The 13,101-nt window shown below is 37.0% G+C and overlaps 1 protein-coding gene across 14 annotated transcripts in view; it reads right to left on the bottom strand.

Moving 5' to 3' along the window:
- The window catches only part of CCDC66 (coiled-coil domain containing 66), a 64,996-nt gene that overhangs the window by 12,360 nt on the left and 39,535 nt on the right, over positions 1–13,101 (bottom strand). For 13 of the 14 annotated variants that reach the window (XM_073901387.1, XM_073901388.1, XM_073901392.1 and 10 more), the window contains 3 exons: positions 12,166–12,327; positions 8,775–8,919; positions 7,558–7,644 (listed from right to left, as the gene is read on the bottom strand). In XM_073901387.1, the coding sequence (XP_073757488.1) occupies positions 7,558–7,644; positions 8,775–8,919; positions 12,166–12,327 (394 nt within the window). The remainder of the gene's footprint in view (positions 1–7,557; positions 7,645–8,774; positions 8,920–12,165; positions 12,328–13,101) is intronic. The other variant, XM_073901390.1, reaches the window with a different exon arrangement.

The raw sequence follows: 13,101 nt of genomic DNA, 5'->3' as shown, positions 1-13,101 counted from the left end.
GACCCCAAATAACCAAAGCAACCTTGAGAAAGAACAAAGCTGGAGGCATCACTGTACCTGATTTCAAACTACATTACAAAGCTATAGTAATCAAAACAGTATGGTACTAACATAAAAATAGACACAGATCAAAAGAACAGAACAGAGTGCCCAGAAAAAAACCCACACTTATATGGACAGTTAATTTACAACAAAGGAGCCAAGAATACATAATGGGGAAAGGACAGTCTCTTCAGTAAATAGTGCTGGGAAAACTGGACGGTCAAATGCAAAATAATGAAACTGGACTACTATCTTACACTATACATAAAAATGAACTCAAAATAGATTAAAATCTTGAATATAGGACCTGAAACATAAAACCCCTAGAATTGAAAACGTAGCCAGTAAACTCGACACTGATGTTGGCAGTGGTTTTGTTTTTAACCTGAGTCCAAAAGCAAAGGCAACAAAAGTAAAAGTAAACAAGTATCAAACTAAAAACATTCTTCACAGCAAAGGAAACCAACAAAATGAAAAGGCAACCTACTAATGGGAGAAAATATGTGCAAATATTTGGATATTGACCCAAAACATATAAAGAAATCATACAATGCAACAGCAAAAGCAAGGATACAATCTGATTTTAAAAATGGGCAGAAGATCTGAACAATTTTCCAAAGAAGACCTACAGATGGCTAACAGCTACATAAAAAGATGCTCAACATCACTAATTAGGGAAATGAAAATCAAAACCACAGTGAGATACAGCCTGGTACCAGTCAGAATGCTGAGTACCAAAAAGAGAAGAAATGATAAGAGTTGGCAGGGTAATGGAGAAAAGTGAACCCTCATGCACTGTTGGTGGGAATTGTAAATTGGTAAATTTCCACTATGGAAAACAGTATAAAGGTTCTTCAAGAAATTAAAAGAAGAACTACCACATGAGCCAGCAATTGCACCTGAGGATATTTATCTGAAAGAAACAAAAACTAACTCAAAAAGATACATGCATTCCCATGTATACTGGCAACAGTAAAGACATGGAAGCAACCTAAGTGTCAGACATATATAAAGAAAATGTAATGTGTGTACACACACAAAGGAATATTATCCAGCCATAAAAACAAATGAAATCTTGCCATTTGTAACCACATGGATGGACCTTGAGGGCATTATGCTAAGTAAGAAAAGACAGAGAAAGACAAATACTATAATCTCACTTATATGTGGAATCTTAAAAAAAAAACATACACACCAAAAAAACACGCAGAAGCTCACAGATACAGATATTGCTGCCAAAGGCAGCGGTGGGCGGGGAAGGAAGGGCAAAAGGGATGAAGAGTCAAAAGGTACAAATTCCAGTTATAAGTCATGGGGATGCAATGTACAACACAGTGACTACAGTTAATAATTAATTCCAGGGGCGCCTGGGTGGCTCAGTCGTTGAGCATCTGCCTTCGGCTCAGGTCATGATCCCAGGGTCCTGGGATCGAGCCCCACATCGGGCTCCCTGCTCAGTGGGAGGCCTGCTTCTCCCTCTCCCACTCCCCCTGCTTGTGTTCCCTCTCTCGCTGTGTCTCTCTCTCTGTGTCAAATAAATAAATAAAATATAAAAAATAAAAAATAAATAATTCCAAATTTAAGAGTAAATCTTAAAAGTTCTCATCACAAAAAATTTTGTAACTAATGGGGTGATGAAGGTTAACTAGACTTACTGTGACCATTTTGCAACATACACAAATATAGAATCATTATGTTATACACCTGAAACTAATGTTATATGTCAATTATCCCTGGATTTAAAAAAGTATAAAGTTAAAAGGATTTCCTGGAAGCTTAAAAAAAAAAAAATTCCCAGAAAGATACATAAAGGGTTGAAAGGATTCACAGTAAGCATGGAGACCTATAATAATAATGCCCAACATGGATATTACCTTATCATATTTTTAAACATTTTAAATGAACACATGAGGGCGCCTGGGAGGCTTAGTTGGTTAACTGCCTTTGACTCAGGTCATGATCCAGGCTCCCTGCTCAGTGGGGAGCCTGCTTCTCCCTCTCCTGCCCCTCCTTCCCCCTGCCTGTGCACTTGCTCGCTCTCTCTCAAATAAATAAAATCTTTAAAAAATAAATAAATAAAATGAACACATGAAAAGATGTTCAACATCACTGGTCACTGGGGAAATGTAAATCAAAATCACAATGACATACTACTTCGTAACCATGAGAATAATAAGTGTAGGTGAACATGCAGAGAAACTGCATACACTGCTGATGGAAATGTAAAATGATACAGTTTGGAAAAGTTTTAGAATTCCTCAAATGCTAAACATACAGTTATATATGACTCAGCAATGCTACTCTTCCCTCCCAAGAGAAGTGAAAATATAGGTCTACACAAGTTCTGCATGAATGTTCACAGCATATCTTTAATAGCCAAAAAGTAGAATTAACACAAATGTCCACCAACTGATGAAGAAATAAAACTGGGGTATATGCATAAAATGGAGTAGTATTCAGTGATGAAAAAGAATGATGTACTGCTACATGCTACAACATGATGAACCTTAAAACATTACGCTAAGTGAAAGAATCCAGGCACAAAATACCACATATGGTATGATTCCAATTACATGAAATGTCTAGAATAGGCAAATCTAGATTAACAGAGATTAGATTAGTGGCTACATATGACTAGAGACGAGGGAGAAAATGGAGAATGACTGCTGATGAACACAGGGGTTCTTTTTGGGGTGATAAAAATGTTCTAAAATTCATTGTGGGGATGGCTGCACAACTCTATAAACTTTTTAAAAAAACACTGCATCAGAATGTTTATTTGAGCACATTATAGATGAAAACTTCCATAATCTGGGGAAGGAAACAGGCATCCAAACCTGGGAAGCACAGAGAACTCCCATCAAACTCAACAAAAGCCAGCCAACACCAAAACATATCACAGTAAAATCTGCAAAATATAGAGATAAGGAAAGAATCCTGAAAGCAGCAAGGGAAAAGAAATCCCTGACCTACAAGGGAAGACAAATCAGGTTAGCAGTAGATCTCTCCAAAGAAACCTGGCAGGAGAGAGTGGCATGATATATTCAAGGTGCTGATGGGGAAAAATATGCAGTCAAGAACACTTTATCCATCAAGGCTGTCATTTGGAATAGAAGGAGATAAAGAGCTTCCCAAACAAACAAAAACTAAAGGAGTTCATGACAACTAAACTACTACCCCACAAGAAATATTAAAGGGGACCCTTTAAGTGGGAAAGACCAAAAGCAACAAAGTCTAGAAAGAAACAGAGAAAATCTCCAGAAACAGCGACTTTACAGGCAATACAATGGCACTGCATTCTTATCTATAAATAATTACTCTGAAAGTAAGTGGACTAAATGCCCCAATCAAAAGATATAAGGCATCAGAATGGATTAAAAAAAAAAAGACCTATCTATATACTGCTTACAAGAGACTCATTTTATTTATTTATTTTTTAAAGATTTTATTTATTTGACAGCAAGAGAGAGAGAGAGCACAAGCAGGGGGACAAGAGACTCATTTTAGACCTAAAGATACCTGCAGATTGAAAGTGAGGTGATGAAGAACAATCTATCATGCTAACTGAAGTCAAAAGAAAGCCAGAGTAGCCATATTTATATCAAACTAAATTTTAAACCAAAAATTATAACAAGAGGTGAAGAAGGGCATTATCTCATAAACAAGGGGTCTATCCAATAATAAGATCTAACAATTGTAAATATTTATGCCCCCAACTTGGGAGCACCCAAATAAATCAATCAATAACAAACATAAAGAAACAATAAAAATAGGAGACTTTAATACCCCACTTACAGCAATGGACAGATCATCTAAGCAGAAAATGAAAAGGAAACAATGGCTTTGAATGACACACTGGACCAGAGGGACTTAACAGACATTCAGAACATTTCATCCTAAAGCAGAATACATTCTTTTCCAGTGCACATGGAACATTCTCCAGAACAGATCACATACGGGTCACAAACTAGGCCTTCAACAGGTACAAAAAGACTGAGATCATACTATGTGTATTTTCAGACCACAATGCTATGAAACCTGAAGTCAACCACAAGAAAAAATTCGGAAAGACCACAAATACATGGAGGTTAAAGAACATCCTACTAAAGAAAGAAGAGGTTAACCAGGAAATCAAAGAAGAAATTTTAAAAATGCATGGAAGCAAATGAAAACATGACAGTTTAAAACCTCTGGGATGCAGCAAAGGTGGTCCTAAGAGGAAAGTATACTGCAATACAAGCCTACCTCAAGAAGCAAGAAAAATCTCAAATACACAACCTAAACTTACAGCTAAAGGAGCTAGAAAAGGAATAGCAAATAAAGCCTAAAGCCAGCAGAAAAAAGGAAATAATAAAGATTAGAGCAGAAATAAAAAAAACTAGAACAGATCAATGAAACTAAAATCTGTTTCTTTGAAAGAATAAAACTGATAAACCCCTAGCCAGACTTACCAAAACGAAATGAGAGAGGACCCAAATAAATAAAACCAATAAAAGGAGATCACAACCAACACCACAGAAATACAATTATAAGAGACTATTATGAAAAATCATATGCCAACAAAATAAGCATCTGGAAGAAATGGATAATTCTTAGAAACATACAAACTGCCAAAACTGAAACAGCAAGAAAAAAATTTGAACAGACCCATAACCAGCAAAGAAACTGAATCAGTAATCTAAAAATCTCCTAAATACAAAAGACCAGGGCCAGATGGCTTCCCAGGGGAATTCTACCCGACATTTAAAGAAAAGTTAACATATATTCTTCTCAAACAGTTCCACAAAAAAGAGAAATGGAAGGAAAACTTCCAAACTCATTCTATGAGGCCAGCATTACCTTGATTCCAAAACCAAATACCCCACCAAAAAGGAGAATTATAGGCCAATATACCTGATGAACATGGATGTAAAAATTCTCAACAAGATACTAACAAATCAAATACGATAGTACATTAAAAGAATTATTCACCACGATCAAGTGGAATTTATTCCTGGGCTGTAGGGATGATTTGCAAATGAATCAACATGATACATGACATTAATAAAAGAAAGGATAAGAACCATATGATCCTCTCAATTGATGCAGAAAAAGCATTTGACAAAGTATAGCATCCTTTCTTGATTAAAACTCTTCACAGTGTAGGGATAAAGGGAACATACCTCAATATCATAAAAGCCATCTATGAAAAACCCACAGCGAATATCATTCTCAATGGGGAAAAACTGAGAGCTTTTCCCCTAAGGTCAGGAACATGGCAGGAATGTTCACTATCACCACTGTTGTTCAACATAGTACGAGAAGTCCTAGCCTCGGCAATCAGACACCAAAAAGAAATAAAAGGCATCCAAATCTGCAAAGAAGTCAAACTCTCACTCTTTGCAGATAACATGATATTCTATGTAGAAAACCCAAAAGACTCCACCCCAAAATTGCTAGAACTCATACAGGAATTCAGCAAAGTGGCAGGATATAAAATCAATGCACAGAAATCAGTTGTATTTCTATATCCTAACAATGAGGCAGAAGAAAGAGAAATTAGGGAGTCAATCCCATTTACAACTGCACCAAAAACTGTAAGATACCTAGGAATAAACCTAACCAAAGAGGTAAAGGATCTGTACTCAGAAAACTACAGAACCCTCGTGAAAGAAATTGAGGAAGACACAAAGAAATGGAAAAACATTCCATGCTTGTGGACTGGAAGAACAAATATATGCTACCTAGAGCAATCTACACATTCAAGGCGATCTCTATCAAAATACCATCAACTTTTTTCACAGAGCTGGAACAAATAATCCTAAAATTTGTATGGAACCAGAAAGGACCCGAAATAGCCAAAGCAATCTTGAAAAAGAAAACCAAAGCTGGTGGCATCACAATTCCAGACTTCAAACTCTATTACAATGCTGTAATCATCAAGACGGTATGGTACTAGCACAAAAATAGACACACAGATCAATGGAACAGAATAAAGAGCCCAGAAACAGACCCTCAAATCTATGGTCAACTTCGACAAAGCAAGAAAAAATATCCAGTGGGAAAAACACAGTCTCTTCAACAAATGGTGTTGGGAAAACTGGACAGCCACATGCAGAAGAATGAAACTAGACCACTTTCATACACCATTCACAAAAATAGACTTAAAACGGATGAAAGACCTAAATGTGAGACAGGAATCCATCAAAATCCTAGAGGAGAACACAGGCAGCAAACTCTTTGACATCAGCCATAGCACTTATTAGACACGTCTCTAGAGGCAAGGGAAACAAAAGCAAAAATGAACTACTGGGACTTCATCAGATAAAAAGCTTCTGCACAGTGAAGAAAATAATCAACATAACTAAAAGAAAACCTACAGAAGAAGAGAAGATATTTGCAAATGATGTGTCTGAAAAAGGGTTAGTATCCAAAATCTGTAAAGAACTTATCAAACTCAACACCCAAAAAGTGAATAATCCAATTAAGAAATGGGCAGAAGGGATACCTGCATGGCTCAGTAGCTTAAGTGTTTGCCTTCAGCTCAAGTCATGATCCCGGGGTTGTGGAATCGAGCCCTGCGTCAGGCTCCCTGCTCAGCGGGGAGTCTGCTTCTCCTTTCCCTCTCCCTGCCGTCCCCCCCCCCCCTTTTTGTCCTTTTTAAAAAAAATTAAAAAAAATAAAAAAAAAAAAAAAAAGAAAGAAATGGGTAGACGTTTTTCCAAAGACATACAGATGCCAAATAAGCACATGAAAAGATGCTCAACTTCACTCATTATCAAGAAAACACAAATCAAAAACTATAATGAGATATCACCTCAAACCTGTCCAAATGGCTAAAATTAATAGCACAGCAAACAACAGATGTTGACGAATATGTGGAGAAAGGGGAACCCTCTTACACTGTTGATGAGAATACAACCTGATGCAGCCACTATGGAAAACTGTTGGCGGGGGGTGGGGTCCCTCAAATAGTTATAGTTACCTTGCACTACTAGGTATTTACCCAAAGGACATAAAACTACTGATTCAAAGGGGCACATGCACACTGATGCTTACAGCGGCATTATCAACAATAGCCAAAATATGGAATGAGCCCAAATGTCCATCGACTGATAAATGGATAAAGAAGATGGTATATTACTCAGCCATCAAAAAGAATGACATCTTGCCATTTGCAATGACATGGATAGAACTAGAAGGTATTGGGGCACCTGCTCAGCCAGTTAAACATCTACCTTCAGCTCAGGTCATGATCTCAGGGTCCTGGGATCAAGCCTGACGTCAGGCTCCCTGCTCAGTAGGGAGTCTGCTTCTCCCTCTCCCTTCTGCTTCTGCTCTCTCTCTCGCTCTCCCCCTCGCTCAAATAAATAAGGAAAAAAAAAAAAGGAACAAACTGATTTTCTAATCCTTATTGAAAACTTTGGTGAATTTCTTTTCATTTTTAAGCAGCTCAATTCTAAATTGAGCTTAATTCTAACTGTGACGTTAATTTTAAGTAAATTTTAAACCAAATCACAACTTTTAAACAAATACCTGTTTGTACAGCAGTATCTTTTTTGGGAGAAGTTGTAGAACTGATACATGTATTCTTTTTACCACTGACATCATCCAAGCCATGTCCTAAATTTGAAATGTTGTTAGTAGATGCATTATATTCCACTTTTATCAACTAGCAAGAGAACTATATTATACAACATAATGACAGTTCAGGAAGATTAACAGAAAGTATGTGTAGCAGCAACTAAATATACACAAGATTTGTAGAGCAATTAGTAAGTGTGAACACTGCAATAAGAATGTAAAAGGACTATCCTAAATTTTCTTACAAAAAGTGATCTGCATTTTTATCCCTTATTGAATATAGGGAGATCACTTCATAGATTTCTCCAGAAAAATTGGGTAAAAAAAGTATACATTTTACCTACTGTGAACAAAACATTAAGAAAATTTATGTAAAATGATGTGGAAAACAAAGGCAGAAGAAAAATTATTAAATTTCCTTACTACTTACAGCCCACTGACAAGTCCTTGAAATAGGCAGTGACATTGCTCTAGGAACTCAAATGCCTGGATGTTGACACTTTGCTAAGGGCAAAAGGCAATCTTAGCCCAACCCCCACGATCCTGTAATTCTACTTTAACATAAAAAAATTCCTCTGGAAAACTTCCTTTATCTCCACTCGCCTGCCCCCAAACACAGGCTGGCAATCATCCCCCAATCATATGACCCACTGATATATATCTGAAGGGTCTCATGACTAAGGTTTTATTAGACAGTAATAAATGACCTTTTCCCAACAACAGCTAGCCCCCTCAAGGTCCTGGAAACCTTGCTTCCAAATTTCTTAGAAACTTACACTATCCCTAACCCCTCACAACTTGAAAGTATATAATGGGCCAGTCCTCATGATCCTAGTGCTGCTCTTTCTGCCCAAGGGTCCTGTCTCCGTGCTTTCATAAAACCACCTTTTTGCACCAAAAACATCTCAAGAATTCTTCCTCGGCTGTCGGCTTCGAACCCTAACATCTTTCCTACATCATAAAAGATTAATGGAAAGTGCAACATTATTTAGTTCTACTCTTAAGGCAATTTCCCAAATAAAATAAGCATTATAAAGTTACATTAGTTCAAGATCTGAAATTCCTTAAACGATATTTAGTCAATAGGTGTGTTAAAGGTATTAAAAATAGGCAGTTATTTAAAATCTCTTCAAAAGATATTATAAGTAAAATTCTAGTGAAGTGCTTACCGCCAAGATTTTTAATCAATCCAGAAGTGTCATGTCCCTTTTGAGCCAATTCTCGGATCCTCTGTTCTTGTTTCAGCCTCTGTGCTAGCTCCTGTGCTCTCTGCATTGTCTGGAATAGCTCATTTGTCTTGAGAGTCATAATTTCCTATTCATATTGAAGTGCACAAAATTATTAACTACAATTATCAAACACGTACAGACTTGACTATTCTGAGCAGATAAGCTCCTACTATGTGCCAGGCACTATTCAAGATACTGGGAGAACAGTCAACAGGGCAAAGTTTCTCCCTTTTGGAGCTTACATTTTAGTATCATATTCTACAGCTGTATTAGACCACAAATATAAGAACTCTTTTACCCACTGAAGTTACTAAAGTTTTCAAAGTTTCTAAAACCAGTGGTCAATTCCATCAGAATTCCATTAAGATTAAAAATAGATTATTAAGAGGTAAAACACAAGGTTTATGGCCATTTCTTGCAATTCAAACAAATGATCCTTTGATTTTTTTCACTTATATAGTTATTTCATAGGAGTAGTTGGCTCAACCTATTCAACATAATGTAATTAGAACCCAGACCATCTGCTGCTTCATCAGCTAAGTGTGGAGTAAAGGCTGAAAATGGGAAAAATCAAGAAAATGTAGGCTCTGGGCTCCATCTCCCAGGGCCAGGGGAAATGCTCTATGCTCTACTCTAAACCTCACAAAACCTCGGCAATCCCATGTCATTGTATGATTTGCTCATGTCAGGTCAGCTCAAACATGGCACTTGACACAAACATACCTATGCTGTGTGCACCACTTAATAGAGATGTTCTCCTAGCTAACTAGGTATCAACTCTTATTTAAAAAGGCTCTTATTTAGCACACAGGAAAACTCTAACACAGCAATAAAATGTATCATCCATCCCAGCCAATCACTGCAAATATATGCTCCTGTTCACTACTGGATACAAACAGAAAGGTCAATCATTTCTCTTAACACATCTACAATATTTATTAATAATCATTGCTTAGAAAACATTTCAAAATGTAGCACATGGATAAGTTTTGTTTTGCACTGTACTGGCCTTTCTTGGCAGAGAAAGAAACCCAAGCAATATGGCATCTGTGAACCAATCACTTGAATCATTAAAACTTCTCTAGCTTCTCCCTTAAATTCATAACCTTTATAATGCAAAACTTCAATGTTTCGGGATATACCTTCAAAATTTCAAAATACATGCAAATGTTAAACTTCTGATTATTTTTCCTTTAAAAATACATCCATGTTTACTCTATAATGCTATTTATAATATAAATACTACCATGTTCATGGATTGGAAGAATTAACACTTGAAATGTCCATTCTATTCAAAGCAATCCACAGATTCAATGCAATCCCTATCAAAATACCAATAGTATTTTCCATAGAACTAGAACAAATAATCTTTTTTTTTTTAAAGATTTTATTTATTTATTTATTTGAGAGAGAGAGAATGAGAGACAGAGAGCACAAGACGGAAGAGGGTCAGAGGGAAAAGCAGACTCCCTGCTAAGCATGGAGCCCGATGCAGGACTCGATCCTGGGGCTCTGGGATCATGACCTGAGCTGAAGGCAGTCACCCAACCAACTGAGCCACCCAGGCGCCCCTAGAACAAATAATCTTAGAATCTGTATGGAGCCACAAAGGACCCCAAAGAGCCAAAGCAATTTTGAGGAAGCAGAACAAAGCTGAAAGTATCACAATCTCAGATTTCAAGCCATATATGCTATAAAGCTAGTACTCAAAATACTATAGTAATGACAAAAACAAATCAACAGAAGAAGACAGAGAGCCCAGGAATAAAACCATGCTTACAAGGTCAACTAATCCACAACAAAGAAGGCAAGAATATGCAGTGGGAAAAAGACATCTCTTCAACAAAAAGTGCTGGGAAAACTGGACAGTTACATGCACAAGAATGAAACTGGACCACTTTCTTCCACCATACACAAAAATAAACTCAAATGGATCTAAACTGTGAGCCCTAAAACCATAAAACTCCTTAAAGAAAACATAGGCAGTAACCTCTTGGACATCGGCCTTACCAATATTTTTCTAGATCTGTCTCCTCACGCAAGGGAAATAAAAGCAAAAATAAACTGTTGGGATTATATTAAAAAAAAAAAAAAGCTTCTGTACAACACAAGAAACCACCCACAAAACAAAATGACAAGTTCCTGAATGGGAGAAGGTATCTGCAAACAATCTATGTGAAAAGGAGTTACTCTCCAAAATATACAAAGAACTAGTACAACTCTGTACTAATTTGATTTTTTTCTTTTTTAAGAGAGAGAGCCTGAGCACATGAATGGGGAGAGGAGCCAGAGAAGTGGTGGCGGGGGGGAATCTTAAGCAGGCTAGATCTCATGACCCAGTGAGTATGACCTAAGCTGAAATCAGGAGTTGGACACTTAACCGACTGAGCTACCCTGGTGCCCCCCCGCCAAATAATTTGATTTTTAAAAAAGGGCAGAGGACCCAAATAAACGTTTTTCCAAAGCATACAGATGGCTAACAGACACATGAAAAGATGCTCAACTTCACTAATCATCAGGGAAATGCAAATCAAAACCATAATTACATCATCTCCCCCTAATCAAAAAGATAAATAACAACAAGTGTTGGTCAGGATGTAGAGAAAAGGGAACCCTCGTGCACTGTTGGTGGGAAGGGAAATTGGTACAACCTTCTGTGGAAAACAATTTGGACCTTCCTCAAAAAATTAAAAGTAGAACTACCACATGATCCGGTAATTCCACTACAGAGTATTTACTCAAAGGAAACAAAAGATATATATACCCCTATGTTTACTGCAGCATTATTTATAATATCCAAGATATGGAAGCAACCCAAGCATCCATCAGTAGATGAATGGATAAAGAAGATGTGGTATATACAGAAAGTAGAGTATTATTCAGCCATAAAAAAGAATGAGATCTCGCCATTTGCAATAACATGGATGGACCTAGAGGGTACTATGCTAAATGAAATAAGTCAGACGGGAAAGACAAATACCACAGGAAGTCACTTACATGTGGAATCTAGAAAGATAAAATGAAAAGCAAAACAAAAAACCCCAAACACACACAAAAACAGACCCACAAACTGGTAGCGGGGAAGAGGGGGTTAGTAAATGAGGGAAGAGGAGTGGGAGGTATAGGCTTTCAGTTATGAATGAACAAGTCATGTGGGTGAAAGCTACAGCACAGGGAATACAGTCAATGGTACTGTAATAGTGTGTATGGTATGCTTGTGAACACAGCGTAACATATAGGACTCTTGAATCACTATGTTGTTGTATACCTGAAACTAATGTAACACGTGTGTTAACTGTATTTCAATAAAAAAATGTTAATATATACTTACTTCCTTTTGTTTTTGCTTAAGTATGTCTTCTTCATATTGTTTCTGCATCTCTTCTCGCTCCCGTGCTAAGCGACGCTCCTCTTCTTGTTCTTCCTTCTTTCTTTGCTGTTCTTCCAGCTGCTTCTTCCTGCGTTTCTCTTCTACCTGAGCAGTGATGGCTTTCTAGTCATAAATCATAAATCACAAAAAGCACTGTCAAATTTAAAAAATCCATTTGAAGCATTTGTATTTCTAAAATAAGTTTATCAGTCTCAGATAATATATAATATAGTATTACATATATAAGTAAAGTTAAAATGTCAAATTTCCAATGTATTTGTCCCATCTCTTGTCTTTCAAATGCTATATGCTTTTTCTTTAACCAGAGTAGGGCTATTAGAAGTAATCCAAAAACAACTGAAGAAAAAATCTCAGCACTTAGCATAGTGCCTGGTAAGTAGCAGATGTTCTGTAATTCACTTACTGATTAAGACTAACAATATTAATTAAACCGAATTCGTCATGTATCAGAGGATTTTATTTATTTATTTGACAGCGAGAGAGGGAACAGAAGCAGGGGGAGTGGGCGAGGGAGAAGCAGGCTTCCCATGGAGCAGGGAGCACGATGTGGGGCTCAATCCCAGGACCCTGGGACCATGACCTGAGCTGAAGGCAGACGCTTAACGACTGAGCTACCCAGGTGCCCCTGCATCCGAGGTTTTAAAGAATTATTCAGAATTTTAAGTCCCTTTAGTGTTAGACTAAAATTAGGAGAGAATTTTAATCTTAGTCTCCTTATATTATCTGATAGATTTCTCAATCAGAATTCTACTTCAATGCCCTATATAGTTCCCTTAAAAGAATTAATTATTCTCATCCTAAACAAAATTCAGGAGAACTAAAAACAAACGAAAAAATAACCAGTACTAACTTAAGATTTAGTGCCATTTCATATAT

Source organism: Callorhinus ursinus, unplaced genomic scaffold, assembly GCF_003265705.2.
Source record: "Callorhinus ursinus isolate GAN/ISIS: 27379988/994484 unplaced genomic scaffold, GSC_fseal_2.0 scaffold15, whole genome shotgun sequence".
NCBI classification, from domain to species: Eukaryota; Metazoa; Chordata; class Mammalia; order Carnivora; family Otariidae; genus Callorhinus; species Callorhinus ursinus.
The sequence above is the reverse complement of the archived record's forward strand: the minus strand, read 5'-3'. Positions and strand labels throughout refer to the sequence as shown.